Raw genomic sequence first — 27245 nt, 5'->3', positions numbered from 1 at the left:
GATGGCTTGCACAGTGCTCCTTGAGATGTTTAAAGCTTGGGAAATCTTTTTGTATCCAAATCCAGCTTTAAACTTCTCCACAACAGTATCTCGGACCTGCCTGGTTTTCATAATGCTCTCTGCACTTTAAACAGAACCCTGAGACTATCACAGAGCAGGTGCATTTATACGGAGACTTGATTACACACAGGTGGATTCTATATATCATCATCAGTCATTTAGGACAACACTGGATCATTCAGAGATCCTCACTGAACTTCTGGAGTGAGTTTGCTGCACTGAAAGTAAAGGGGCCGAATAATATTGCACGCCCCACTTTTCAGTTTTTTATTTGTTAAAAAAGTTTAAATTATCCAGTAAATGTTGTTCCACTTCACGATTGTGTCCCACTTGTTGTTGATTCTTGACAAAAAAATTAAATTTCATATCTATATGTTTGAAGCCTGAAATGTGGCGAAAGGTTGCAAGATTCAAGGGGGCCGAATACTTTTGCAAGGCACTGTATACACAGTATGTGTGTGTATATATATATATATATATATATATATATATATACATATACCGTAATTTTTGGACAATAAGCCGCTACTTTTTCCCCTCATTTTGAATCCTGCGGCTTATAGTCCAGTGCGGCTTATTTGATGATTTATTTGGGTTAATAGGTAAAACTTTATTTGACAGCGGCATCATAAGACTGTCATAAGAACGTCATAATTATGACATGACACTATCATGGGCATTACTGAATGCTTATGACAGATGTCAATATGTGTCATATGGCATATTATGTCACTAACTCCATTTATGTCCAGCTCAGATCTTTTACGTCCATTCAAAAGTGAGATAATTTGTTGGATGACACTAACTGACATCTATTATAAGCATTCATTAATGCTTATGACAGTGTCATGTAATAATTATGACTGTCTTATGACAGTATTATGGCACCACTACCCAAGAAAATGTTACCAAATACCATAACTAGCAATTAATGAAACAACTGGGACGGTAACTGAAGAAATAATTAGCACAGAACATGACTATTATTTACATCTGTAGCGCCTCCATGCATGCTAGGAGGAATGTTGGATGACAACAGTGTTGAGAGCAGGTGGCAGCAGAGGTTGACTGTCTACCCCAAGGAAGCAGTGATGGCCAAATGAAGCTTTTAGTGACAATAAGGCTTTGCAGCCAATTGCTTCAAAGCTTAATGGTGGTTCATTTGGTCTCATGACAGTCTTACGGTGCCATTGTCAAATGAAGTGTTACCAGTTAATATCTTTTGGTGTAAATATCCCATAATACAATGAGGACAACTGCGGCTTATAGTCCAGTGCGGCTTATCTATGAACAAATGCCGTTTTCGTGTCAAATTTTGTGGCTGGCGGCTTATAGTCAGGTGCGCCTTATAGTCCAGAAATTACGGTATATTTTATATATATAAATGTATTATATGTATGGCGGAAAATACAGACAAGGCTGAAAAAGCAGTTTCTGCTCTTGCACCCCTCTAAAAAATAAACTGCTGTATTTTAGGCCGAAAGAACTGTTGTGTTTGATAAAACAATATGTCTATATGCTGCCATCGCAGATTCATGGCGCATTGAGCCCCCGAATTATTTTTAATTAGTCAGTTTTACCCTGGAAACCCCTGTTTACATATGTCGCGCAAACGCTTTTGTTTCAACCCAGCCATAAAAAGAAGGTAAGTAATTGTATTTATTGTTCAAAATGTCTGTCATTTTTAGCTTAGAATCAATAATCGATGTCTAATATTTTGTTTGGAAAAAAAAAAAAAAAAACGACTTTAAAAAATTATTCACTTGCATATTTCAAACTTTTAAACAAATAACATCACAATGAAAAAAATGGCGCCTGTAAAAAAGCCATGGGTATCTACCTCATACCTATCGCTTAATTGTAATTTTTTTTGTTACTGTCGCATTTTCCCCAATATGTTGGATGATAAATAATCGAGCCAAACAAAAAAAATTGGAAAAAAAAACTTGTTAAAGGGTATATATATGAAAAAGAAAATCCCGACCACTCCTTGATGTCTGCGATTTCTGCATTGCGACCCGTGTTATATTACTATCTTTCACCCATAAAATCCCCCCAAAATACGGCTGCAGCAATTCACAGCAGTGTCTTGACACTCGGTGATACATGCTACATGGAGTTTTTGGATCGAAACAAGGTAAGTACGCGATAATATCTCGTTTAAATCATGGCGTCTTTAATTCTGCTCTTTCATGCTCTCACCTCCAAATAGGGTTTCCCTGTTTAAATTATTATTATTTTTTTTTTTCTAAATGCCCTCCTTTTCAAAATTTGTCTTCCCCCAGAAAAGAGATTTTTAGCTTTCCAATGATGTATCACACGTGCATATCGGACAAGTTTGAAATTTGTCCAAATTGGGGGTCTCAGAGCTGAACTTTGAGTGACCTGAGTGTTTTCCGCCATATATATATATAAAATCTCACTGTTCAAAAAAATAAGAGGAACACTGAAGAAAAACAGCAGCTGCAGATATATATATCCATATACAGTACATATAAGTACATATAGTGATCCCCGCTACTTTGGGGCTTAACTTTCACGCCCTCAGTGCATTGCAGATTTTTTAATCTTGTTATAAGTATCTTGTTATAAGAATAAGAGTTCTAAACACATATGTACACTTTATATACATCTACGTATGTATGTACACTTAAACACACAAACAGGATGAATGTACAGTACATATTATTTCTATTAATATTTTATTTACGTTTCAAAAAAATATTTAATGTTGTAATGATTACATATGCATTTATAGGTTTTCATATATATATATATATTTACTGAACTATGTATACAAAAGAAAGACACTACTTCAGTTTTTCATTTTACGCGTTCGTCTCTGGTGCCCATTCACAGCGACCACTGTGTGTGTGTGCGTATATATATATATATATATATATATATATATACATACACACACAGTGGGGTAAATAAGTATTTTGTCAACCACTAATTAAAAAGTTCTCCCACTTGAAAATATTAGAGAGGCCTGTAATTGTTGTAATTGTCAACATGGGTAAACCTCAACCATGAGAGACAGAATGCGAAAAAAAAAACCCACAGAAAATCACATTGTTTGATTTTTAAAGAATTTATTTGCAAATCATGGTGGAAAATAAGTATTTGGTCAATGCCAAAAGTTCATCTCAATACTTATGTACCCTTTGTTGGCAATAACGGAGCCCAAACGTTTTCTGTAATCTTTCACAAGCTTTTCACACACTGTTGCTGGTATTTTGGCCCATTCCTCCATGCAGATCTCCTCTAGAGCATTGATGTTTTGGGGCTGTCTTTGGGCAACACGGACTTTCAACTCCCTCCTCACCCCGTGGCGTCAAAATGATAACAAGAACGGTGAGCAAAAATCCCAGAACCACAAGGGGGGACCTAGTGAATGACCTTCAGAGAGCTGGGACCACAGTAACAAAGGCTAACACAATGCGCCGCCAGGGACTCAAATCCTGCACTGCCAGACGTGTCCCCCTGCTGAAGAAAGTACACGTCCAGGCCCGTCTGCAGTTCGCTAGAGAGCATTTGGATGATCCAGAAGAGGACTGGGAGAATGTGTTATGGTCAGATGAAACCAAAGAAAGAACTTTTTGGTAGAAACACAGGTTCTCGTGTTTGGAGGAAAATGAATACTGAATTGCACCATACCCACTGTGAAGCATGGGGGTGGAAACGTCATGCTTTGGGGCTGTTTTTCTGCATAGGGACCAGGACGACTGATCTGTGTAAAGGAAAGAATGAAAGGGGCCATGTATCGAGAGATTTTCAGTGAAAATCTCCTTCCATCAGCAAGGTCATTGAAGGTGAGACGTGGCTGGGTATTTCAGCATGACAATGATCCCAAACACACATCCACAGCAACAAAGGAGGGGCTTCGTAAGAAGCATTTCAATGTCCTGGAGTGGCCTACCCAGTATCCAGATCTCAACCCCATAGAAAATCTGCGGAGGGAGTTGAAAGTCCGTGTTGCCCAACGACAGCCCCAAAACATCACTGCTCTAGAGAAGGGGTCCCCATCTGCCAGGCCGGGGACCGGTACCGGTCCGTGGCGCATTTGCTACTGGGCCGCACAGAAATAATAATTTAATAACGACCTCATTCTGGCCGAATTAACCCTGTGCCCCCTCTTAACATACCAATATCTCTGTCTACTCTAGATATAATACTACGGGATAGAATACAATGTTGTCATAGAAGTAGCTAGCAGTACATCTTGTATGTGTATATAATATATCTATGTGCGCTTGTCCTCGATAGTATTACTAGGCCGCGGGCGCAGCACATTTGTTCGCGGAAATAATTAGCCCCCACACGAGCGAAGATAACTGAAAAACAGACGTCTTTGGAGATATTTTTACGGCGAAAAGTGCACCTGACGAGCCTACAACCTCGAAGACCCACAAACTGCGAAGGAGTGGATTCGTGACCCGTTTGTGAATAAACAGAGATCGCAAATGACGCCGACCTTATTAAACGTACATTTGAGACAACAACTCTACCGAGGTTCTGGATTAAAGTCATTCTGGAATATCCTGACATCGCGACAAGAGCATTGAAAACCTTGCTACAATTTCCAACATCGTATCTTTGTGAAGCGGGCTCCTTAATTAATGTTTAACGACAAGGCGAAGTCGTTAATGGTGAGCGCCGTGTGCAGCTGTTGTGTGCAGCTTACATGGCAGGATGAATCTGAGGAGAACTTTTCTACAAGTCCTTCCATGATCAAACTTAAGTTAATATTCCTTTCTTTCAAGAAAGTTTGTAGTGTTTACTTTGGAATCGCTGCATTTGCGCATTTTGCGGCTATGTTTAACGTTACGCGCATGCGCAGAACCGCATCGTTGCAATTTTTGATGGGTTGCAAAATTTGTCAGAACACCGGTCCGTGAAAAAAAGACCCAAATAACACCGGTCCGTGGTGCACAAAAGGTTGGGACCCCTGCTCTAGAGGAGATCTGCATAGAGGAATGGGTCAAAATACCAGCAACAGTGAGTGAAAAGCTTGTGAAGAGTTACAGAAAACGTTTGGGCTCCGTTAGAGGAATGGGTCAAAATACCAGCAACAGTGAGTGAAAAGCTTGTGAAGAGTTACAGAAAACGTTTGGGCTCCGTTATTGCCAACAAATTGTACATAACAAAGTATTGTGATGAACTTTTGGTATTGACCAAATACTTACTTTCCACCATGATTTGCAAATAATTTCTTTAAAAATCAAACAATGTGATTTTCTGTTATTTTTTTTTTTTTTCCCACATGCTGTCTCTCATGGTTGAGGTTTACCCATGTTGACAATTACAGGCCTCTCTAATATTTTCAAACGGGAGAACTTGCACAATTAGTGGTTGACTAAATACTTATTTGCCCCAATGTAAATGTCTGACATTCCTCAGCAATACAACACTGACATGGAAACAGTAGATTGCAACCTCTATATCTGCAACATTAAATGAGAGCTGTTCTCCAAACTAATGTCTAAAATTCAAACATTAAAGCAAAAGAAGCACACAAGAACACAGAATGTATTATTCAAGTGACAACGTCAAGGACACAAATGTGGGAAAAGCTTCCTAATGGAAGATGATAGGGTTTGCTTCTTTGACACAGTTTTTAACAGCATTTGTTCACATCGTAGGCGTCTGTGTGTGTGTGCGTGTGCATGTCTCACCGTTTGGTCCTCTGTGGTCTGTTCTTTCTCATCGTTCCCTGCAAAACCCACGTTCTGTGATAGCAACCTAAAATGAGATCACATACACACATCTACATTTGAAACAATACGTTACCATTTTAGAAAAACACAACATCTTCATATAATCTTATTGGCGCACTGGATTGCAATAAAGAAAATCATTTCCATCATTGCTATGGCAACCAAGGATTACATACTGTGCTTTAATCAACAATAGTGATTCCCAACCAGGGTACTGTGGTATCCTTGTGTGGTTTGAGAGATCATTATGGGGTGCGGCAGGAGAGTATCAACAATATAATACAGGGTTATCTCCCTGCAAATTATGATCTAGTAATAGTAAAAATATGGTTGTTCAGTGTCGCTGATGGTGTAGTGCTACATTCGCCAGAATTCAGTGCAGATAAGATCCTGCTCCACACAACACTGAACAGGATATGCAGAATTGAAAATTAATGGAGAACCTTGTTTATCTATTTATGTCCGTGACAGGCAGAATAACTAAATGGTCTCCCATTAGACAGTGGAAGATGCAAAACTCCTGAAATGACAGGAAAACACAATTTTCTGCGAGCATATCTGGATTGTGTACAATTAAACAAGGCCCGCATTTCACATTGAGTACCAATAAGTAATTTGAGACAAACTCTTCATTGTTTCTGTACTTACATTTTTTGCAATATTTTTGTTTAGACATGTGCATTGTGCAGTGAGAGAGACTGGTCTTAAATAGTGGCAAAGTTGCATTTTTTATTTTTATTTTTTCTTCAAAGCCCAGGTCATGGTAATCCCCAACTGGTCCAAGTGATATAAATATGCCTTGCACAACGATGCCAGTAGTCTGATGATACCAGGTCAGAATGCTCCAAGCATTTGCTCGTAATGTCAAAAAAATAAAATAATAAATTTAGTACATACGGTTAAATATGAACTCATTTGCTCCCAGAAACGTATAAATACGTTCTATTTTTAAATGCTTCATTGTCCCAAAAACGTATCTATACGTCTTTTGAGTTTTTTTTATTTTTTTTTAACAAGAAGCATCTATAGCTTGCAATCTATCTGAGAAATAAAAAACAAGGCTCCAAACCCTTTTTAAAGCAATAAAACTGGCGACTGGAGGGCAGTAGCGCATTTTGTAAAGACCCGATTCAACAGCAATGAACGGCCGGGCAGCACGGTCGGAGCACTGGCGGCATAATGCCAGGCGGTGCTCCGACCGAACAAAACAACCGAGAGGACACCTGGGAGGCCAGGCGCTGGACGACCGAGCAAAATGAATGGGACCCCCAGTGCAGCGGCTCGCCGAGCAGACCTCGCAGTGAAGCAAAACTAATCCATCTTTGTGAGACAGACAACGATGAGGGAAAAGTTTACACGGCTGAAGCGGCGACAACGGCGTCATCTCGGCGACAAAGCGTCATCTCTCAGTAGTCATGTGTAAATAAATTGTTACTTTGCTATCAAAAGCTCTATTTGTCTGGTTGTTCATGGTATTTTGTAAAAGGAAAACATTGAGATGTTTGGGATGTAACTAATGCAAAAAAATAGCTTGTTTAAAGTCAAATTTATGTTTGAAATGTATGCGTTTACAAAAAGCTCATTTTCTCTGTTATTTCATCAGAAATTGGAAAATTGTTCAAACTAAGTTATTTTGTAATGCTGATTTCTAAAGAATGGAAAAAGATATGAACTTACTTTTTTCTGCTGAAAGAAGAAAGTAATCTTTCTTTTGGTAGGTTCCATGTTTATATAGCAACAGAACAGAATTTTCTGTGGGCCTTGCAAAATCAGTTAAAATCCAGAAAAACGGCCGGGAGCGAAGGGCCTTGCTCTGGTGAAAATGGCTGGGAGTGAATGAGTTAATATTGCTAAAGACAACAATCTTGATTGCTTTTCGTGTATTTTCCAGATGATACACATAACATCAAAAGGTGTGTGTGTGTGTGTGATTACAAATTTGGCCAATAATAAAATAATTAAAAGGCGCATAACTGTCCAATTATGGTGAATTATACTTAACAGCAGCAGATGGAGGCAGGGAGCAAAAAATATTGTTACTGCCCTCTTGCCCAAGATAGAAATATACATGTTGAAATAATCTAACCTGATTGTTGATTTAGTATGTGATCCTTATTGACGTAACACTCCTTTACATGCACGTCATTGCATTGCATGCAAAGCATTTACCCTCCCTCGAGGCCACATTTGAAATGGCTTCATAATTATAATAAAGTGAGCGATGTTTTGATGATAGCGTTCAGCACCAGAGGTAAACTCTTGCCAAAGCATTCATAATACACAACAACAGAGCAACTTACAAAGTGAAAGAAACGTGTGAACAAAGGAAGCACAGCGATCTAAATTATGCACGAGGTGCTAATTCTACAAGCGGAGTCTTTCATAGGGTGGCTGAGTTTGTACCTGTGCTTTCCCACCTCCTGAGAGGCCAATGAAGAGGCGTCTGGGCTTTGGGAATCCATTGAGGAGAGGGACAAAGGAGCTCCCTCCATCAACCACTGATCCCTCAGAGACTTCCTCTGAAGGAACACAGAGAATAGACAGATGATAGATAGTAGCCTTAAAAAGTTGCACAAATTGGAGCAATTTATGAGAAAAATAACTTTGGTGTTTGAATCTTCTGCTAGTGTCAGCATACAAGTAACTGTCAGTAAATGTCTGTGATTAAGTAGACCTCATTTCAAACTGCATCAAAGGATTAGCTCAAAGTGTGTTTGACCTTTTACTTTACCCTAAATGACAATTTATTTAAGAGAAGTGCAGTTGTACATTCACTGCAAATTAAGCAAGCAGACACAGTCTATGGCTAGGTACATGCCAACTGAATCTAAAAATGTGACAGACTCAACACGATGAAGAAAAGAATCAGAATGTGTTTGCAAACTACTTCATAAATGTGTGTTACTTGAGACGACTTACAGCATACCTCACACAATTTGACATCAAAATATGTACAAAGACTGACCTTTGAGATACAAATGGTACCAGGGGGATTTTAGAATTAAGAAAATAATAGCAGAAAAAGAAAAAGATGGACCTAGTCGGATGGCTGTTTCATTTTATATCACAATCAAAAAGTCTTTGGCTTGGTGTTTGCCAGACACTAGTGGATTTGGGATCATGAACTACGGTGGCCGAGAGGTGTCAGGCGAAATGCAGTCCAAACACTTTGTAAATAGAAAAAAGCATGAATCCCAATTGCAAACGCTTTGCAAAAGAAAAAAAGCACGAATGCAAACTGCCACAACACGATCCCCAATTCCTGAAGCGCGATTGCAATTTGGCAAAATCACGAACCCTAATTGCCATAACACGACTGCAAATGGCTCGCAAGATGAATGAAAAAAGCCACAGCACGACGGCAAGAGGACGACGACCCAAAGTTGGAAAAAAAAAAAAAAAAAAAAAGAAAGAAAGAAAAAAAGAAAAGGATGACACTTTGTATTTTGCTATATGTGCTTTTTGGCCATCTCTATGGACGTCAGTGAAGTTGCCCCCCCATCAGACGCAAATTTATATGACTGATGTCAATCGTTTGTGCTGAAAAAATTGTTGTTCATGCTGCTATCATTTGAGATATTTATAACTCTTTTATAGGTTAATCTGAGGTCAATCAGCCTTCCATTTTGATTAAAAATTGTGTCAATAGTTTGTGCTGTAAAAAAATTGTCGTTTTATAGATTTTTAAATATGAATTTCGAGTGAGGACGTCATAACTCCCATGGCTGACTGAGCGTAGCAACTCTCTCAATAACAGAGGGATGATCAAACAACTAGCACGAACATATCAGAACACATCAGGTCCATTTTGCAGTAAATGAGGGACTGAGTGACGCCATCACTCGAAATTCAAATCTCAAGTACCTCCCCCGCTCCCTATTTACTGCAAAATGGACCCAAATTTGTTTGTGCTAGTTGTTGACACCTCGTTCTTGAGAGAGTTGGTCCGTCAGCCACTGGAGTTATGACATCCTCACTCGAAATTAATATCTCATTTTTAACATCTATATAACAATAGCAGCATAAACGACATTATTTTTAACAGCACAAACGATACGTCTTGCCAGCAATTTGCAGTCATGTTGTGGTATTTGGGGTTCGTTCCTTTGCCAATTTGCAATCGCACTTTAGGAATTGGGGATCGTGTTGTGGCAGTTTGCATTCATGCTTTTTTTTCTCTTACAAAGCATTTGCAATTGGGGTTCGTGCCTTTTTCTATTTGCAAAGTTTTTGGAATTTGCATTTCGCCTGGCACCTCTCGGCCACCGTAATGAACAGTAAATGAATGAATGAACTGTGAATAGGTTAAACACATTTGCTCGGGACCACAACTATCAACAACAATACCATTGACCTGGCTAATCTGCTTAGTAATAATAACTATAGTGATAACCTTATAAATACATTCTTGAAAACCTTCCCTTCTTGGGTTTAAAAACACTTGGGTCAACTAAAGTACTGTATTTAAATGCTGGTTGGTGGAGTGCTAAGCAATTAGTGCTTAATTGATTAATTTTAACAGCACGAGATGGTAAAAGATACATAGTTAGTGTATCAACATTTTTGCTACATTTGTTTTGTGATGCGATTTCTATTCCAAATTACGGCATAAACTCTATAAAGGTTAGTAGACATGGGTTACCTAAATACTTGGTTAGCCTTCCTGTTTATACTCAGATGACAATTTAAAATAGTACAATTTAACATGCATTTTGGAACAGATCTAGATTGTGGTTTGAGTTACCACTGTACAGTATTTGCCTTTGTATAAGTCTTTACTCTGTTCTCTTTAGTTAAAATGATCTAAGCCACTATCCTTTATTCCCCACCCCCCTCATGTTCTGTTTTACTCCTCTCGCGCCGATTCCCTATCATGTTTTTTTATTTTTTATTTTTTAAATATATAAAGACCTCTGCATAACTGCATGACTCCTGATAGAAGAAAAAAGGACTTCTGTTCCAAGGCTGTATTGTTTTCAGACTTCCTGACTTCTTAGAAATTGATAAGGTACTACTAATAGCATGCGAACAAATGAGGATTCATCACCCAATAGAAGATATTATGTTTTGTTCACTGCAAACGAATTATTTCATCCATTTCTTTTCCCACTCGGCAAATGAGATTGGAGACCCTCAAAAGACATAATCTAACATTTAATGAACATGATTGAAATGTAGTTTCTCCACACAAAAGTGGTCCGCCGGCTCACTTAATTCTTCATCGTTATGCTAACAAATCACTGCCTCTTCTCATGCAATACAATTTATACTGTCATGCCTGTCGTCTTAGTTGAACTAGACTCACACATAGACTTCATAATATATTGACAGGACACGGGGCGCTGACACTGCACCAAGCCTTCAGGTAGGGGGCCTGCCCACACCTAGCATTAAGGGGAGTTATTTTCAAACACGCACGCAGTGATCTAATGCCGGATTTAGCTTAAAGACCAAATGTGAAGTAATTTCATAAAATGCCAAATAGGGTCACAATTAAAGTAATTAAACATTGTCCAACAAATATAGCATGCAAAAAAATAATTTATATGTTGTATATTTGACAAAATAATTGCATTTCCGAAGTTCGAGCCTGAAAGGGGACAAACCCGGAAGTGACACGTCACACCGAGAACAGCGATGACAGCGCTCCATACGGCCGCCATACAAAGCCCTTCAAACAATGATTCAAACAGCGATATAAGCTTAAAGACTAACATCACATTCGACATATTTACGTAAAATAAATGCTAACTGCCCGTTTTTTTTTTTTTTTTTTTTGCTTTTAGCCAAGAATCGAGACTGTTTTCCGTTCATATCTGTAAAGAATTCAGGGATTTAAGCATTTATTCACAAGAATTTACATCGTACAAAAGCTCTTTGTTGTGATAAGGTGGTGCCACATTGGCTAAGAGACTAGCATCATATTCAACATATTTACATAAAATCAATGCTAACTGCCTGGTTTTTTGCTTTTAACCAAGAATCGAGAGTGTTTTACGTTCATATCTATAAAGAATTCAGGGATTTAAGCATTTATTTACAATAATTTTGAACGTAAAAAGCTCTTTGGCTGTGTTTCCACTCGGTCAGCTTTGATGGAGATAGGCCCCCAATGTATCGGCCCCGTGCCCAGTCTTGAAAGGTGGAAAAGCGCTATATAACACCATATATTATGGAGTCAATGACTCACATTTATTTACTTGCTGAATTTAGATCTTGTGTATACATGACGATTGGCGTGATTTAATAAGATTTTCTTCAAACTTGATTTGAACTGCATGGTCGCAAAACTTTTATTTGATGAAAGTCTAGATGCATTTCAATTGATTAGAGTATCAAAAATGTTTAAGTTTATCTCAGACGTTAATTTAAAAAATGAAACTCATACATAAGGTGGATTCTTTAAACATAGGAAAATCCCTCTCAGAAGTAAAATTCCTACCTAATTTCTTTCTTAAAAGCATATTTGATTGTTTATCATGTAAAATTTCTAATTTCTTTTTGAACTAGTGACAGAAATAATGCAACCCAAAACAATTAGTAGAAATAAACCCTTGAGATCATACAAGGAATTCAACCTGCATGCCGCATGATGTCTTTCTACTTGCATCTGAAGGTCAAAATCTCTACTGCAGCCAACACCCTCAGGTTTCCCAAAAGTCTGCCCACTGTTGTTGGCTACAGTCCTTTAACTAAAACAGGCACAAAACCATCTCTGTCTTCTCATACTGCAGAGAACAAGCTCCTTTCTGTTACCTTGCCTGCCCCCTTCAGCTGACTGCATGAAGACTCCCTCCAACCATTCAATGAGCGGCACGCACACCAATGCGCCTTCCTTTTTATGGCCGTCAGCAGACGTTAACAGTGACAGATTTCATAGATAAATTCTGGCCTCTCATGACTGCAGCGGCATTGTTAACACTAATGTTGTGAGCTGTCTCAAAGGTAGGAAGTATTAGCTCATTAAAAATTAAAGCATCCTTCAGCTCATTTTTATGGCTACAATAATGAATGTCAACAAGCTTGTGGATGAACGTAAATAACGGTAAGCAATGTTGTATACGTGGATGCACAATAAAAAGCGCCACACAAAAAATGCACATAATTTGAGGAATGTGCCGCAAGTAGCGTAACACGGAGGAGTAGGAAATGGGAACTTCAGCGTGGAAATGAAGTGGAAACAATGGTGGTGCTCTGTGACTTGCACTGAGTAGAAACAATGCTGTGAGAAGTCAGAGCTTTAAAGTGTGTAAAAAGAAATAGACAGGGAAGGCTATCTGCTCTTTAACAAGCCAGAAGTCTATCGCGAAAAGTGTGGGCGTGTGTGGGTTTATGCGTGTGTGAGAAAGAGAGGCAAGACATGAAATAAGACATCGAAAAAGATCCTGCTAAGGTGCCAGACCTTGAGCTGCTGCAGCCTGAGTTTTTCATCTTCCATCTCTCTCTTGGCTCGCTCTTGCTCCTCCTGCAGACGTCGCTTCTCCTGCAAGATGACACGTAGGCCAAAAGGCCAAAAATTCAGTTGGACCGCTAATTGAGCAGCCAGATGAGTGATTAATCGGTTCATATTTTTTCCATTGTGTGGGACTGATTGATCGTATCTTGAAGCAATGGAGGCAGAAGGTGTTCACTACATGGCTGCAACCAGCAGAGGTGCTTTTGACTTACAGTGATCCCTCACTACTTCGCGCTTCAAACTTCGTGCCCTCAGTCCATCGCAGATTTTTTTTTTCCAATAACAATATATCCAAAAACAATGTTTTATGTAGAAATCTCGATCCAATCACATACAGCGTCTCACCCTCCCTTCCGCTACTTTTCTTCTCACCAGGGCAGCTGCACCTTGCTTGTTAAAGTTAATTTTAGCCCCTTTCACATGTGCCGAAACACCGCTAAAAACTCGGGATTTAAATGGGCAGCCCTTGTATGTGAAAGCAATTTACCGGGTCGCCTGACAATGAGATTACGCAGACATTTCACGGGTCGCGTCTTAGTATAATGTCCGGGAACGTCCTGTGCTGAAGCGTATCTGAATGCAAGCGTTAAATTCCCGGGCCACAGCACGAAGGCTGATGACGTAAATATCATGGCGGGTTGATCTTCACTTCCTCTTTCTTCCCAGTAAGATGAAAAGCGGTAAACAAACATTACAATTTATTAACATAGCAAGCTGGAAATAGCTAAATTAAACTGAAAACATAACAAAATCCATTATCCATCTTTGGAAATGTGTGGTTTATTTTCTTGTCGATGTTAGGGTCCGCAACTGCGAAACAAAGTTGTACCTCAAAGCATGAAACAATGGACCGATACGTTCAAGGGATTATCAAACAAAAATACAAGCGATCGCGGAAAAGGGGGAAAAACACAATAGGTCCTTGACAGTAGGTTGACGGGGATCAATAATACTGAAACGGTAGGCAGAGAGTCGTTAAGACAACAAAACAAATACACTTATCCATCCATCCATCCATTATCTTCCGCTTAGTCCGGGGTCGGGTCGCGGGGGCAGCAGCTTTAGCAGGGAAGCCCAGACTTCCCTCTCCCCAGCCACTTCAGCCAGCTTCTCCGGCGGGATTCCAAGGCGTTCCCAGGCCAGCCGAGTGACATAGTCTCTCCAGCGTGTCCTGGGTCGACCCCGGGGCCTCCTGCCGGTGGGACATGCCCGGAACACCTCTCCAGGGAAGCGTCCAGGAGGCATCCGAACCAAATGCCCGAGCCACCTCAACTGGCTCCTCTCAACGCGGAGGAGTAGCGGCTCGACACCAAGCCCCTCCCGGATGACCGAGCTTCTCACCCTATCTCTAAGGGAGAGCCCGGACACCCTGCGGAGGAAACTCATTTCGGCCGCTTGTATCCGGGATATTGTTCTTTCGGTCACGACCCACAGCTCGTGACCATAGGTGATGGTAGGAACGTAGATCGACCGGTAAATCGAGAGCTTCGCCTTTTGGCTCAGCTCCTTCTTCACCACAACGGACCGGCGCAGAGTCCGCATCACTGCAGACGCTGCACCGATCCGCCTGTCAATCTCCCGCTCCCTCCTACCCTCACTCGTGAACAAGACCCCAAGATACTTGAACTCCTCCACTTGGGGCAGGATCTCATCCCCGACCCGGAGAGGGCACTCCACCCTTTTCCGGCTGAGGACCATGGTCTCGGATTTGGAGGTGCTGATCTTCATCCCAACCGCTTCACACTCGGCCGCGAACCGCCCCAGTGAGAGTTGGAGGTCACGCCTTGATGAAGCCAACAGCACCACATCATCTGCAAAAAGCAGAGATGCAATGCTGAGGCCACCAATCCGCACACCCTCAACGCTTCGGCTGCGCCTAGAAATTCTGTCCATAAAATTATGAACAGAATCGGTGACAAAGGGCCGCCTTGGCGGAGTCCAATCCTCACTGGGAACGAATTCGACTTACTGCCGGCAATGCGGACCAGACTCTGACACCAGTCGTACAGGGACCGAACAGCCCTTACCAGGGGGCTCGGTACCCCGTACTCCCGGAGCACCCTCCACAGGACTCCCCTAGGCACACGGTCGAACGCCTTCTCCAAATCCACAAAACACATGTGGACTGGTTGGGCGAACTCCCATGCACCCTCGAGGACCCAAATACACTTAAATAACAGCAAAACGTAGGGGGTTTCTAAACAATGGTGGCAGAGGTGTCGAATGGCGCCCATCAAGTTAAAAAAACATATTCAAGTACATTTGCACAGTAGCAAAACCCCTCACAACAGCAGCATCATTAGGTTATTGAGACAGAAGTTCAGAACATGCAAAGATTCTTCTACCACAGAAAAACATATTTAGTTATGCATATACAGTGGTGCCTCGACATACGATCGCTTCGACACACAATCTTTTTGACACACGATCTTTTCAACATCCGACGTAAAATTTGACTCGCCATTTGTTTCTACATCAGACAACATGCTTGGAATCCGACGATTTTTGACAGCACTGCAGTTTCTTTGTTTTGCCGGAAGACGGACGCACGGCTGATTTTCTTGTGAGAGAAATCAACAATGGATCCACAGAGGTGAGTGCAGAGAGGGGAAAAAAAGAAAAGGCGGTGCTTACCATTGAAATGAAGATGTAAATGATAGTAAAATATAAGCATGATGTGTACATCCATGAACTGGGTCGACAACAGGGCGGTAGAATATCGATCTTGGCCGGCGGTCCTCCTCTGTTCGCCAGTCTTTATAAGTTAAGGTGAAAATCATTATTGTGGTAACATCACCCAAAAAAATCTCCAGCTTCGTCAGGTTTCTAATCATTTATTCCATCAACTTGTGCAACACAACATGCCTAGTGTCTGTTGCCGTTGATACCAGTATTAAAACAGAGTAAAATAGAACCGCGTTCTCTTGCTCACTGTCAAGTCAGCCTTGTGGTGCATTCAGGTACAACAAAAAAAAGTCCGCCACATTAGAACCCGATTCGTTACATTATTACAGGTATTATTATTATTACTATTATTATACTATTATTCTGATTTTCATTCATAATGTATTTGTTTGCTCTTTCCAATTGCTATTTGCAATACTAGCAGCAGTATTTATTAAGGATTTAGTTTAGGTTTTTGGGCTGTGGAATCCTGCTCGACATACGACCATTTCGACTTACAAACAAGGTCCTGGAAGGAATTAACTTCGTATGTAGAGGTACCACTGTAGTCTATAATTTTATTTTCCACAAGACAAAGAAAATCTAATACAGTAACAACGTATCAGAGAATAAGGCTTGATTTCAGGTGTCAATCATTGTAGGCACACCCTCAAGTTACCTTGTTTTGTTGCTCTTATGTTTTGCACATGGTAAGTAATGTATTTGATAAGAGCAGAAGATGGTTGATTTGTTTACAGATCATTTTTACTATGTACCACTATCAAGTCAATGTTTTACCAAATGTGAAAGAAAGATTGTTATTCCCCTTTGACCGAGAACTAAAAATATAAACAATGTAACTTTAAATTCTACTTCCACCAAAGCAGACAGGGCAAAGATAATTGTTAGAGAAAAGGGGAAAAAATTAAAACATTGTGTGTCAAAGAAGAGGCTACTGAACATTTTTCAAGCATACCAAATGGGTTATAAAATCTTTATCTGAGAATTTCAATGTAAATCTTAATTTTTCATCATGAGGCTTAATTTGCCTTTGACATTAAATCACTGAGATATTCACATTTCAAATTACGTAAGTGTTTAAAATGTAATTATTAAATTTTGATCACTTTGTACTAGAATGGTAGTTAATACTTCTAAAAACAGATAGTTACATTACTTGATGGTTAACTTTTACAGTGGCTTTTATCTAATCATCAATTTAAATGATTGCTTATTAGAAACTTTTTTTTTTTTTAATTACAATAGCTCAACCAATATCACCCAGCAGATTTTGTTGGATTTTGGAAGATCCACTGTGTTTCTGTCAAGGCCGCTTTTCATCCAAATATCAACAACACTACAGCCCCTAATGCCCAGTACAGGCTGGTGTTGTTTTCCACTTTTGAATTATTCATGAGCAACAAACAGCTCTTCTCTGTGGACTCACAGCGATGGCCTCCAGTCGCTGTTGGTACTTCTCCGCTTCATCCATCCTGGCACCTGTGACACAGACAAACAAAGGTGAAAAGGTTAAAGACCACCAACATGTACTCTATTCTCTGGGTTGACTACTTTCACTGGCTCTAGAGAAAAGAACGCAGCTATTTTTGCCATGCAGGGTTCATTAAACAATTGTCTGTGGTCTCCTGTGCTCAAATTATATACACCAAAACGAATCACTATTCAAGTGATTTGGAGTGAACATGCATACATTTAAAAAAAATTGTCTTTCAGTGCCATTGACTGTAATCATGTGGCTCTAAAAAAACTACATTAAAACTTAGACGTTCAATCCATTTAACTAGGAGAATTGGCAGCAAATAAACATTCTTTTATTCGCAAATAACCAATGTTCCCTCTATTTTTTCATGTGTGCGCAAACACACAAGCTCCTTGAGCACACTGAGGACCACTGTGAGCAACATCAGACGTGTACTCTGTGGCCACACACCAGTATCACGCCTGTTCAAAACTTTGGTTCAAAGCAAGTTACATGGCTTATTATAAGAATTTGTCATCATTAGTTTACCTTTAGTATAATTGATTTTGCCCACTTAAAAAGACAACAAAAAAAAATCTCGTTCATGAGATGTGTACCATGTTATACGCGAGAGCTGTCTTCTCTGCTATAATAATAACCAACACGGCCCCGTGTTCAATACAAAACCCTCCTACCACAACAAAACAAGTAGGAACTAATATTCACATAGGAACTAAAGTTATACAACATAAAATATACAATATAAATGAATACTACATCACATTGGTAAAATACAAACACATAATAAAATAAATAATAGTCCATTTAAATAAAGTAAATTGAAATGAGCTAAAACACCTATAATTAATAATACACAGATCCTGCTTACACAATTAAATTTATTAATTTCTGTGTGGCGCTTTAACTTGAAAAAATCCACCAATAAAACTTTTAAAAACCGTTCATAAGAAAAAAAAAAATCATTGAGGCATTTCATTTGTAAAATACATGTTAAAATCTTTGTCATTGGGATTGCTTTTCTCTTTAGCACAGGACTTTTTTTCTTCTTTCTTTCAAGAAAGAAAGCTGTCCAATATGCGGGGTCTGAAAGGCAAATTGTTGTTGGATTATTATCTTTAAATACCCGCTACTTTTTGAGCAGAATTCTAGCTTTGTACAGGCTAATGTTCTTATTGTTGAAAGCACAAAAGTGTGTAATAAACAACTTGCACGTTTATATTTTGCATTTTTTTTTCTTACTGTACCGAAAATGAACCGAACCGTGACCTCAAAACCGAGGTACGTACTGAACCGAGATTTTTGTGTACCGTTACACCCCTAAAAATGTCATTACCAAAAAAGTTTTTTGAATTGATCGCGTAGTGTTTGAGTCACTGCCATACCAATACCTTAGCAACGAGGGACGTGCCTCGCTGCTGTACACTAGCTGATTAAGTCATTTCCCGAAGACCTCGCCAGCACTCAGATACGAAAGTATAGCATCACGCCATCCTTGCCATATATTGCAAACATTTTCTGGGTTTTACTTGCAAGATTCATTATGCCATCTCAATGTGTAGCGATGATTTGCTCACACGAAAGCTTGAGAGACTATGAGTGGCCCAAAAAAACTTCTGCAAGGATTTGGACATCTTTTGTGAGAGTCAAGCCGAAGAACTTCTTCCCGTTCCTTGATCTTGTTTTCAAAATTTCAGCGACGACAGCATTGAAAGCCTAGGAGGATACAACCTTGGTTTTTCAAAGACGTAAAGTAGACCGCAGTTCTGTCGCTATAGGAGGGCAAAACCAACTGCATGTTCGTTGAAGTGCGACCGTTTTTTTTTTTTTTTTTTTGTTACTTGCCAGCTGACAGGTTGTCTATTCATGTCAATTTGATCCATTTATTACTTGATTGCAACCTTTTTTGTTGTTGCTTGCCTGTCATAAGACAGCTGACAGGTTGTCTATGTCAATTTGATACATTTATTACCAGATCTATATAACTACTCGTCTGTTTTTACAAATACTGATATTTATATCATAGAATGACTGGGGAAAGAAAGGTTCAGAGAGAAATCACGATGCTAGACAAAGGCCTACCACTCTTCCTTTTGTGAAGTGTCGAGCTGACAATTGGTGTCATCACCAACGTCTACTGTGCTAAGTAAATTGTCGAAATCCGACGCCTGAGGTTCAAACATGTAGGGATTAATTGTAGATTATTTTTCTTGGGAGCCTTTGCCATCGTTAGTGTCATGAAAGAGCGATCTTGAATGGTTACCCTCATTGGAAATCGCATCGATATCGTTGCTGCTGCTGCTATGCTCGCTGTGGATAGTCTTCTGTTGCGTTCGGGAAATTATGTCACACTTCCGGGTTTGGGAATGCAGTATTGATGGAGTGCTAAAAAATGCAAATTATCCTTGCAATTAGGCGTTACAAATGACATGGTTGTTTTGACGAACTCGTCCAAAGTTTATATTAGTAAAATTACACCAAAATCCGAAAAGCTCTTCACCTGCCCTTTGATAAGTGAGCAATTATTTCGTTACACAGGGAAGGTAACCTGGAGTAGTCCCCCCTAAATAATTAAAATCACCATAAAAAGCTCCTTTTTTTTTTTGTTTACTTGATTTATATTTATCTGATATCTACATTTCTATAATGATTGTTAAGAAGGTAGGGGCACTGTGCAAAAATAATTAAGATTTTGAATATGGAGAAAATGCTTTTTCCACACCACTGTAGAAAAAAAATACACAACAAAGGAAGAGGAAACAATCTCTTCCATCACTGATGCTCTCAATGACTGGAGGTGGCAGCTTACTGTATAAGACTCCTTAGGGATCTGAATCTTGCATCTCAACAAGGTTCCAGATGAGGAAATAGCAGGCAGCGATAAACACGCGGAGCCAATTGGCAGCTTTGATGAAGAGATATTGAGGAGCTCCCTGAAGACACACACTGACTCTGATAATTAGATGTAATACAGGAGGATAGAGCTGACGTAGTCTAAAAGTTCGAGGTAGTGGGAAAGTTGAGATGGTCAAAGAGAAAGAGAAGATGAAGGGAATGAGGTGTTGCTAACTAAAGATCATCATCATTAAGAGGTACATTGCTGTCCATCAGCTCCCAACTCTACTGCTGGTTCATGAGTTCAGAGGTTCCCAAAAGAGTGAGGTTCAGATTTAAGTACTGTTGCAATGGATAATGATCACCAAACAAGAAGATGAGCATGCCACGTTCAGGGTCATGGGCATCGTCAGACATATTTCAGTGACAGTGTCACGGTGTGGGACTTTTTGGATTTGGCAACAAGGTAACTGGCTTTGAGGGCTTTCTCATTTACCTTAGTAGTTTTTATCAAAAAAGTTGCCTGTTTCTCTGTGTTTTCACGAAGGCAAACAAAATAGTCCATTGACTTGTTTTGAAGCAACGGATGTTTCGTTTGGAGATGACGTTTAAACTTGCTTGGCACCATGACGCTGTTTTTGGATAGCTGCTCGTGTCGCGTTCAAGAACTGCTCAGATTTTTAGCTATTAGCCACCTTGCTGTTCTCAACAATGTGTTGGAATAAAACACAGGGGAAGGATATACGTTTGTCACATATCGTCACAAAAAAAAAAAAAAAGAACACCTTCAAGTATATCAACACATAACGAGTTTAACCAAATAATGTGCAGTAGACGTGCTGGGGTCCGCACTGTCACGGACAGCAAGGTCGTTGATGGCTAGAAATCTGAGCAGTTTTTGAACGCGACACGACCAATATGTCGCTCATCTGCACACGACCGAGAACTTTCTAACTACTCCTTCCTTCCAACTGGCAGTAGGAAGGAAGGAAGGAGGTGCAGTAGGCTACTGCAACTCCGCCCGAAGACGTAAAAAAAAAATTGTAATAGCCCCGAATGGGGAAATAGAAAAGAGAGGAGTCGGTGATGACTTTCCCACTTAATTTGGCAACACTTGAAAATAATACACAAAATAACAGCGGCATCCGCAACATGCAACCGCTAACTTCGCTCTCACGCCGTTGTCCCTCCCTCCTTGCTTGCTTCCTGCTACGTCACCACTCTGCAGTCTGATGGCCCCTTCAAGGGCCCGCGCAGTTACGGACATTTCAAGATATACTAGTATATATAAATGCGACATTAGATAATTTCTCGCGGCACACCTGACGATCTCTCACGGCACACAGGTTGAAAAACACTGCTGTAACAAGATGTATTATCATTTTTAAAAAAAATTCTATTTCACTCAAACAGCATTACTTATGCAAATAGATATTAGAAAGTTATTTGCTCACAGCAAGGATACATCAGCAATTAAGAATAAGAGAGGTAAGTTAGGTAACCCACCTTGGCATCATAAACAACTTTTAGGTCACAACCTACCAGTTGAGAAACACTGATTAATTGCATAACACTTACAGTTATATATCACCATTTCTGTCCAGAGTAGTAGAGCATAGGTAGTAATAGATAAAGTAGAGCAGCAGAGTGTAGGAAGAGGTGAAGGAGAGATGGAAGATAAGAAAAAAACAAAAACAAAAAATAAACAAAAATTAATGATAGTAAGCATCGTGTAATATTCTTAAAGAGCAGGTCGGTTTAATACCTAAAATATGATTTTGTTGCGTTATTTTTACTAAATGTATTAGTGTCAGCGGGAACAAACACTTATATATATATATAATGTATATATATATATATAGACACACACACATACACCCCCCCACCCCTATGCACCCCCCCCACACACACACACACTTCAGCCTTTCCAAAATAAAAGGGAAATCGAGGTCATTGAGGCTCGAAATATTCTCGTCCTCTTCTTACACAATCACACTACTTCAGGGAATCTGCAGCTGCAAGGAAGGATGCAAGGAAGACTTTTTAAAACCTTTTAAGAACACTTCCATTTTAAGCCCAACTCTTAAATAAATTTAACCAAGAGAAGTTGGCAATATGACCTCAATTTTTTATAAAAGTATTTTAAGAACTATTATACTCAACAAAAGGAAATGTTCACAACCAGTTTTTTTTTTTTTTTAACACGATTGGACAGTGGCATTTTAAAGATGTATGAACATGTACATACAATGAAAGACAAAAATGATACTGCAGTATCATTTTACGGATGTATAAGGCCTCCATTTTTGAAAATCTCACCACCATGCATACACCCTATGCCTGGGATAGAAAATCAGTAATGGTATACCACAGACTGAATTATCAGATTTTCTAGTGCTCTTTATAACCAGGGCCAGGAAGGCATTTTTGTGTCGACCATCAATTAATGCATGGCCCACACAGTCTCTTGGGAATACCAAATGGGCACTTCCATCCATCTAGCCAGCCAGCCCAGACTTGCCTCTCCCCAGCCACTTATTATTATTTAACTTGTAGTGACCCAGTTTATATTACTTCATTGAATGGCCACTGTAAGATCACTACTGACCTTCTTTTATTAACATGCAGTTTCTAGTACTGTTAAGAGGATGTATTATAAGCAACTAAAAAAGTGCACCTGAACAAATTGTGGGGTGTAAGCGTTACAGGTAATTGGCCCATGACTCACAGACAATTCATTTATCTTTTTCTCGAAAATCCGCTAAGTAAAGGCACAGCTTATTTACATATTAAACATTTTTTGTGTGTGTGTGTTCAGTGTGTAAACTGTATAAAATGTATAATGTATTCATATTCAACAGCGTTTCACTTTTTTCTCAAATTAAAAAAAAAAAAAAAAACTTACATGTAAATGCATATTTTTATAAATGGTTTTTAAGCACTGATAATGTAATAATTATGATATAAATGAGAGTTATATAAGAGGAAAAAAATTTGTACATGTATACATACAGTATTTTTTTTCATTCATTCATTTTCCGAGCCGCTTTTCCTCACGACGGTCATGGGGGTGCTGAAGCCAATCCCAGCTAACTATGGACAGTAGGCGGGGTACACCCTGAATCGATTGCACAAGGAGACAAACAACCATTTGTGCACACACTCATACCTGGGGACAATTTAGAGTAGGGTTGTTCCGATCATGTTTTTTTGCTCCCGATCCGATCTCCCGATCATTTTAGTTTGAGTATCTGCCGATCCCGATATTTCCCGATCCGATTGCCTTTTTCTTGCTCCCGATTCAATTCCAATCATTCCCGATAATTTTTCCCGATCATATACATTTTGGCAATGCATTAAGAAAAAAATGAATAAAACTCGTATGAATATATACATTCAACATACAGTACATAAGTACTGTATTTGTTTATTATGACAATAAATCCTCAAGATGGCATTTACATTATTACCACTCTTTCTGTGAGAGGGATCCACGGATAGAAAGACTTGTGACTTTGTATATTGTGACTAAATATTGCCATCTAGTGTATTTGTTGAGCTTTCAGTAAATGATACCGTAGCCATGCCCAAATGCATGATGGGAAATGGAACCATGACTGCGCGTAGTGCTACCAATTGATATATCTTCTCTGCGTTGGGAAATAACATAAGGTGTTAAGAAAAAGATCAATTGCTACCTTGCTTCCCCACATTGCTTCCCATGATATTGCTAATCGTAAGGAGAGGGATTATAAGGCTTTAGCCAATTGAAAAAAGGCTCCAAAGGCTGCCAAAATTCACTCTATCCATTATACGCTGCCTTTTATCTCTCTATATAGGTAAAACGGCGCCATTACAGATTGAGCGCGACAATGCGTGAGTGGGTCGTGCAGCGCATGCATTAATTGCGTCAAATATTTTAACGTGATACATTTTTTAAAAAATTAATTACCGCTGTTATCGGGATAAATTTGATAACCCTACCTTAAGCCTATACTAAAGACTCTGGATGAGTGTAACATATTATGTTTGTAACGTTAAATACAATTAGAAAACGATTTAATTAAAAAATATATATATATTAAAAAAAGGCATGGCCAATATTTTTTTGCCGATTCCGATACTTTGAAAATGACGTGATCGGACCCAATCGATCGGCATCCCGATCGATCGGAACATCTCTAATTTAGAGTGTTCGATCAGGCTACCATGCTTGTTTTTAGGCTGTGGGGCGGGGGGGGGGGGGGGGGGGGGGGGACCGGAGTACCCACGCAGGCACGGGGAGAGCATGCAAACGCCACACAGGAAGGCTGGAGCCCGGGATTAAACTGGGAGGCGGAAGTGCTAACCACTCTGCCACAGTGCCACCAAAAAATACTGTTTTTAAAAAAAATAGTTATTTTTTTAATTGAAATTGGCTGGCAACCAGTTCAGGGTGTCCCCTGCCTACTGCCCCGAGTTAGTTGGGATAGGCTCCAGCACCTACGCGACCCTCGTGTGGAAAAGCGCCATGGAAAATGAATGAATGAATGAATGAAATCATCTGTGATTAATTGAGGGCGCAAAGTTTGAATCGCGAAGTAGCAAGGGATCACTGTATGGTCTTTTTTGCCAACTCTTTTCTAAAATGTTTCTAGTGGCTATTTGCAAATTTGTAAAACAACTATGCCCATGATGAATGGAGATTCTATTTCAATCATTATGTTAAATATGTGACTGTGAATTCTGTCACTACACCTACACCAACACTCTTGTGAAATTCAGAAAGCACACACAGTGAAAACCAGTGAGGTGTACAAGATTTTTTTAGCATGAAGCCCTTTACTCTCCAAATCTAAACTACACTTAACCCTTTCCCCTTAGTTAATGTCAATCAAAATCAAAATCTGTCATTCTGTTCTGCGTGAGAATTTACTACTAGTTACTACCACTAGTGCCAAATGGTGTGTGTCCGTATTAGCAGAACTTGGGCATGGGCACAGAGTGCCTTCCCTAGCGAAGGACTGAATAACATGCATTTTCAACCCCAAAATACCGGAAGTTCAGAACTGAAAAATGATGGTGCTAAATCATTTTTGGTCACAGCATTTGGTGCAACACTATATGGTAGGGGTGGGCAGTATAGCCCCCCCGAGGAACAGACACTAGGCAAAGACCCTCCCTCTCATAGACATTAGCATTGCACATTATGGGAGGCATTCAACTTCAAATAACAAAGATACTATAATGTTTGGGTGGGTGTGTAACACATATAGACTGGCAATACATTAAGCTTTAAATGCGTATGTCTGTTCTAATTTTTAGGAATACTTAGGCTGGTCTTAATGCACTAATTCATTTTTTTTCTTCGTGTTTTTCCGACTCTAGTGAAGCATTAATTTGACGGTCTGAACGGGACAGGTCGCATAAAAGTGGACCATTACAAATCCGATCTGGGTCACTTATGTGGTTAAAATCCGATCTAGGCCAAATTTTTCCCAGAGTCTGCTGTGGTCCTAACTGTCAAGTCTACCAAATCCGAATTAATTCAATAATTACTGTACGTCAGCAAAGAGGGAGAGGCACGGAGGACGGCAGCGTTAGCGCCTAGCTTGAACTCGGCTTTTTGGGAAGAGGCGGGCTTGACAACAGTCAGAAAAAATAAATAAATAAAATGGGGGTATTAAGCCTGAGAATGCTCGGTTTTCTTTCTGTGTAGTAAATGAGCAGTACTGTATTTCAATTTTGCTTACATGGCCGAGAGTCGAGAGTGAATAGAAGACTAAACGGGGATTATTTATGTATGTTATTGGTGTCCTCTTTCTGGAAATCAAAATATGATCAACATGGAATGATGCAGAGCCAGCATGTGTAGTTTATTTTTCTGATGTTTTGATGCTTCTGCGCATGTGGGTCAGTTTGCGCAGGACGGCGAATTATTGCGCATGCGTAATACTTGAATGTGCTCAATGGACAAAGGCAGTCACGCCCAAAAAAAACAAAAAACAAATATGACAAAAAAATCGGAATTGTGCATTAACACCTGTATGAACCTATCCTTTGAGTCAAATAAACGGCAGGTATTAAAAACAGATATGCACATTTGAAATAAAACAAGGTTTGAAATCTAGCTGCATTACTCCACCACTACTTAGTGAGGCTGTCATCACAGCTTCATTGCACACATTCGTCTTGCCCTGTTGCCAAAAATTTATATTTGCCTTCAGTGTTAAGTGTTCTTCCTAATTCAACAGTGTATATTTGCATAGTGGGGGGAGGATTCTATATCCTGGGTGTAGTGACATTGGCTCAGTGGGAACAGATGGAAGAACAGCAGGGTGTCAAGCACGAAAAACTTTTAAGCTTTCAGTTGATACCAGATTTTGCTTGTGACACTAAAATAAAGGCACACATTTTAAAATTGAAAATGTTTCCATTCACTTGCAATCAAAAGACTGAAAGACAAATACAACAATATTTACCCAAAGTCAGCGTTACCTAGGTCCGGTGCTGCTTGTATAATGTGCAGAATGTTATTGCTAAAATACTTTACATCCAGCAGATAACATCATCTTTCTGTCCAGGAAAGTTCTGGGCTTCAGGAATTCAAATCATGAATGATAAAGTAGAGCAGTGGAGTCAAAGCATGGGCAGTTGCATATCTTTCTGGTGAGGTAAGGGCACATGGGCTTTTACATGACTGGAAGGTGTGGAGCATGAAAACTGCTGGTCAGGCCATTTTCTACTCCAGGCTTCATTGAGCTGTGTTATTGGTTGACAAAGCCTGGATGAAGACGAGACAACTTTTCTTGAAATGACTAAAGGGAGCTCCAACAAAAACATGTAACACTATTAGTTGAATATTTATGAATTAATTCTAGTAATCCAATGGATTGCTTATAGATCAGATCAACATAGAGTAAAGTTGCTTCATGGATTGTGAGCGATGTGCTGCAGGAGTCATTAGAAAGGTCACCCAATGACATTTTCTTTTCATGTGATTGTGTAATTATAAGGTTGATTGCCTGCTTTG

General features: G+C 39.6%; 1 protein-coding gene across 3 annotated transcripts in view; it reads right to left on the bottom strand.

The window, feature by feature from the left end:
- palm3 (paralemmin 3) overlaps window positions 1-27245 on the bottom strand; it is a 72287-nt gene that overhangs the window by 18659 nt on the left and 26383 nt on the right. For all 3 annotated transcript variants that reach the window (XM_057842374.1, XM_057842373.1, XM_057842372.1), the window contains exons 2-5: window positions 17348-17400; window positions 13183-13263; window positions 8184-8299; window positions 5739-5805 (exon numbers count right to left, since the gene is read on the bottom strand). In XM_057842374.1, coding sequence (XP_057698357.1) covers window positions 5739-5805; window positions 8184-8299; window positions 13183-13263; window positions 17348-17392 — 309 coding nt within the window. In that variant the 5' untranslated portion in view covers window positions 17393-17400. The remainder of the gene's footprint in view (window positions 1-5738; window positions 5806-8183; window positions 8300-13182; window positions 13264-17347; window positions 17401-27245) is intronic.

Source organism: Corythoichthys intestinalis, chromosome 8 (assembly GCF_030265065.1).
Source record: "Corythoichthys intestinalis isolate RoL2023-P3 chromosome 8, ASM3026506v1, whole genome shotgun sequence".
Classification (NCBI taxonomy): domain Eukaryota; kingdom Metazoa; phylum Chordata; class Actinopteri; order Syngnathiformes; family Syngnathidae; genus Corythoichthys; species Corythoichthys intestinalis.
The sequence above is the reverse complement of the archived record's forward strand: the minus strand, read 5'-3'. Positions and strand labels throughout refer to the sequence as shown.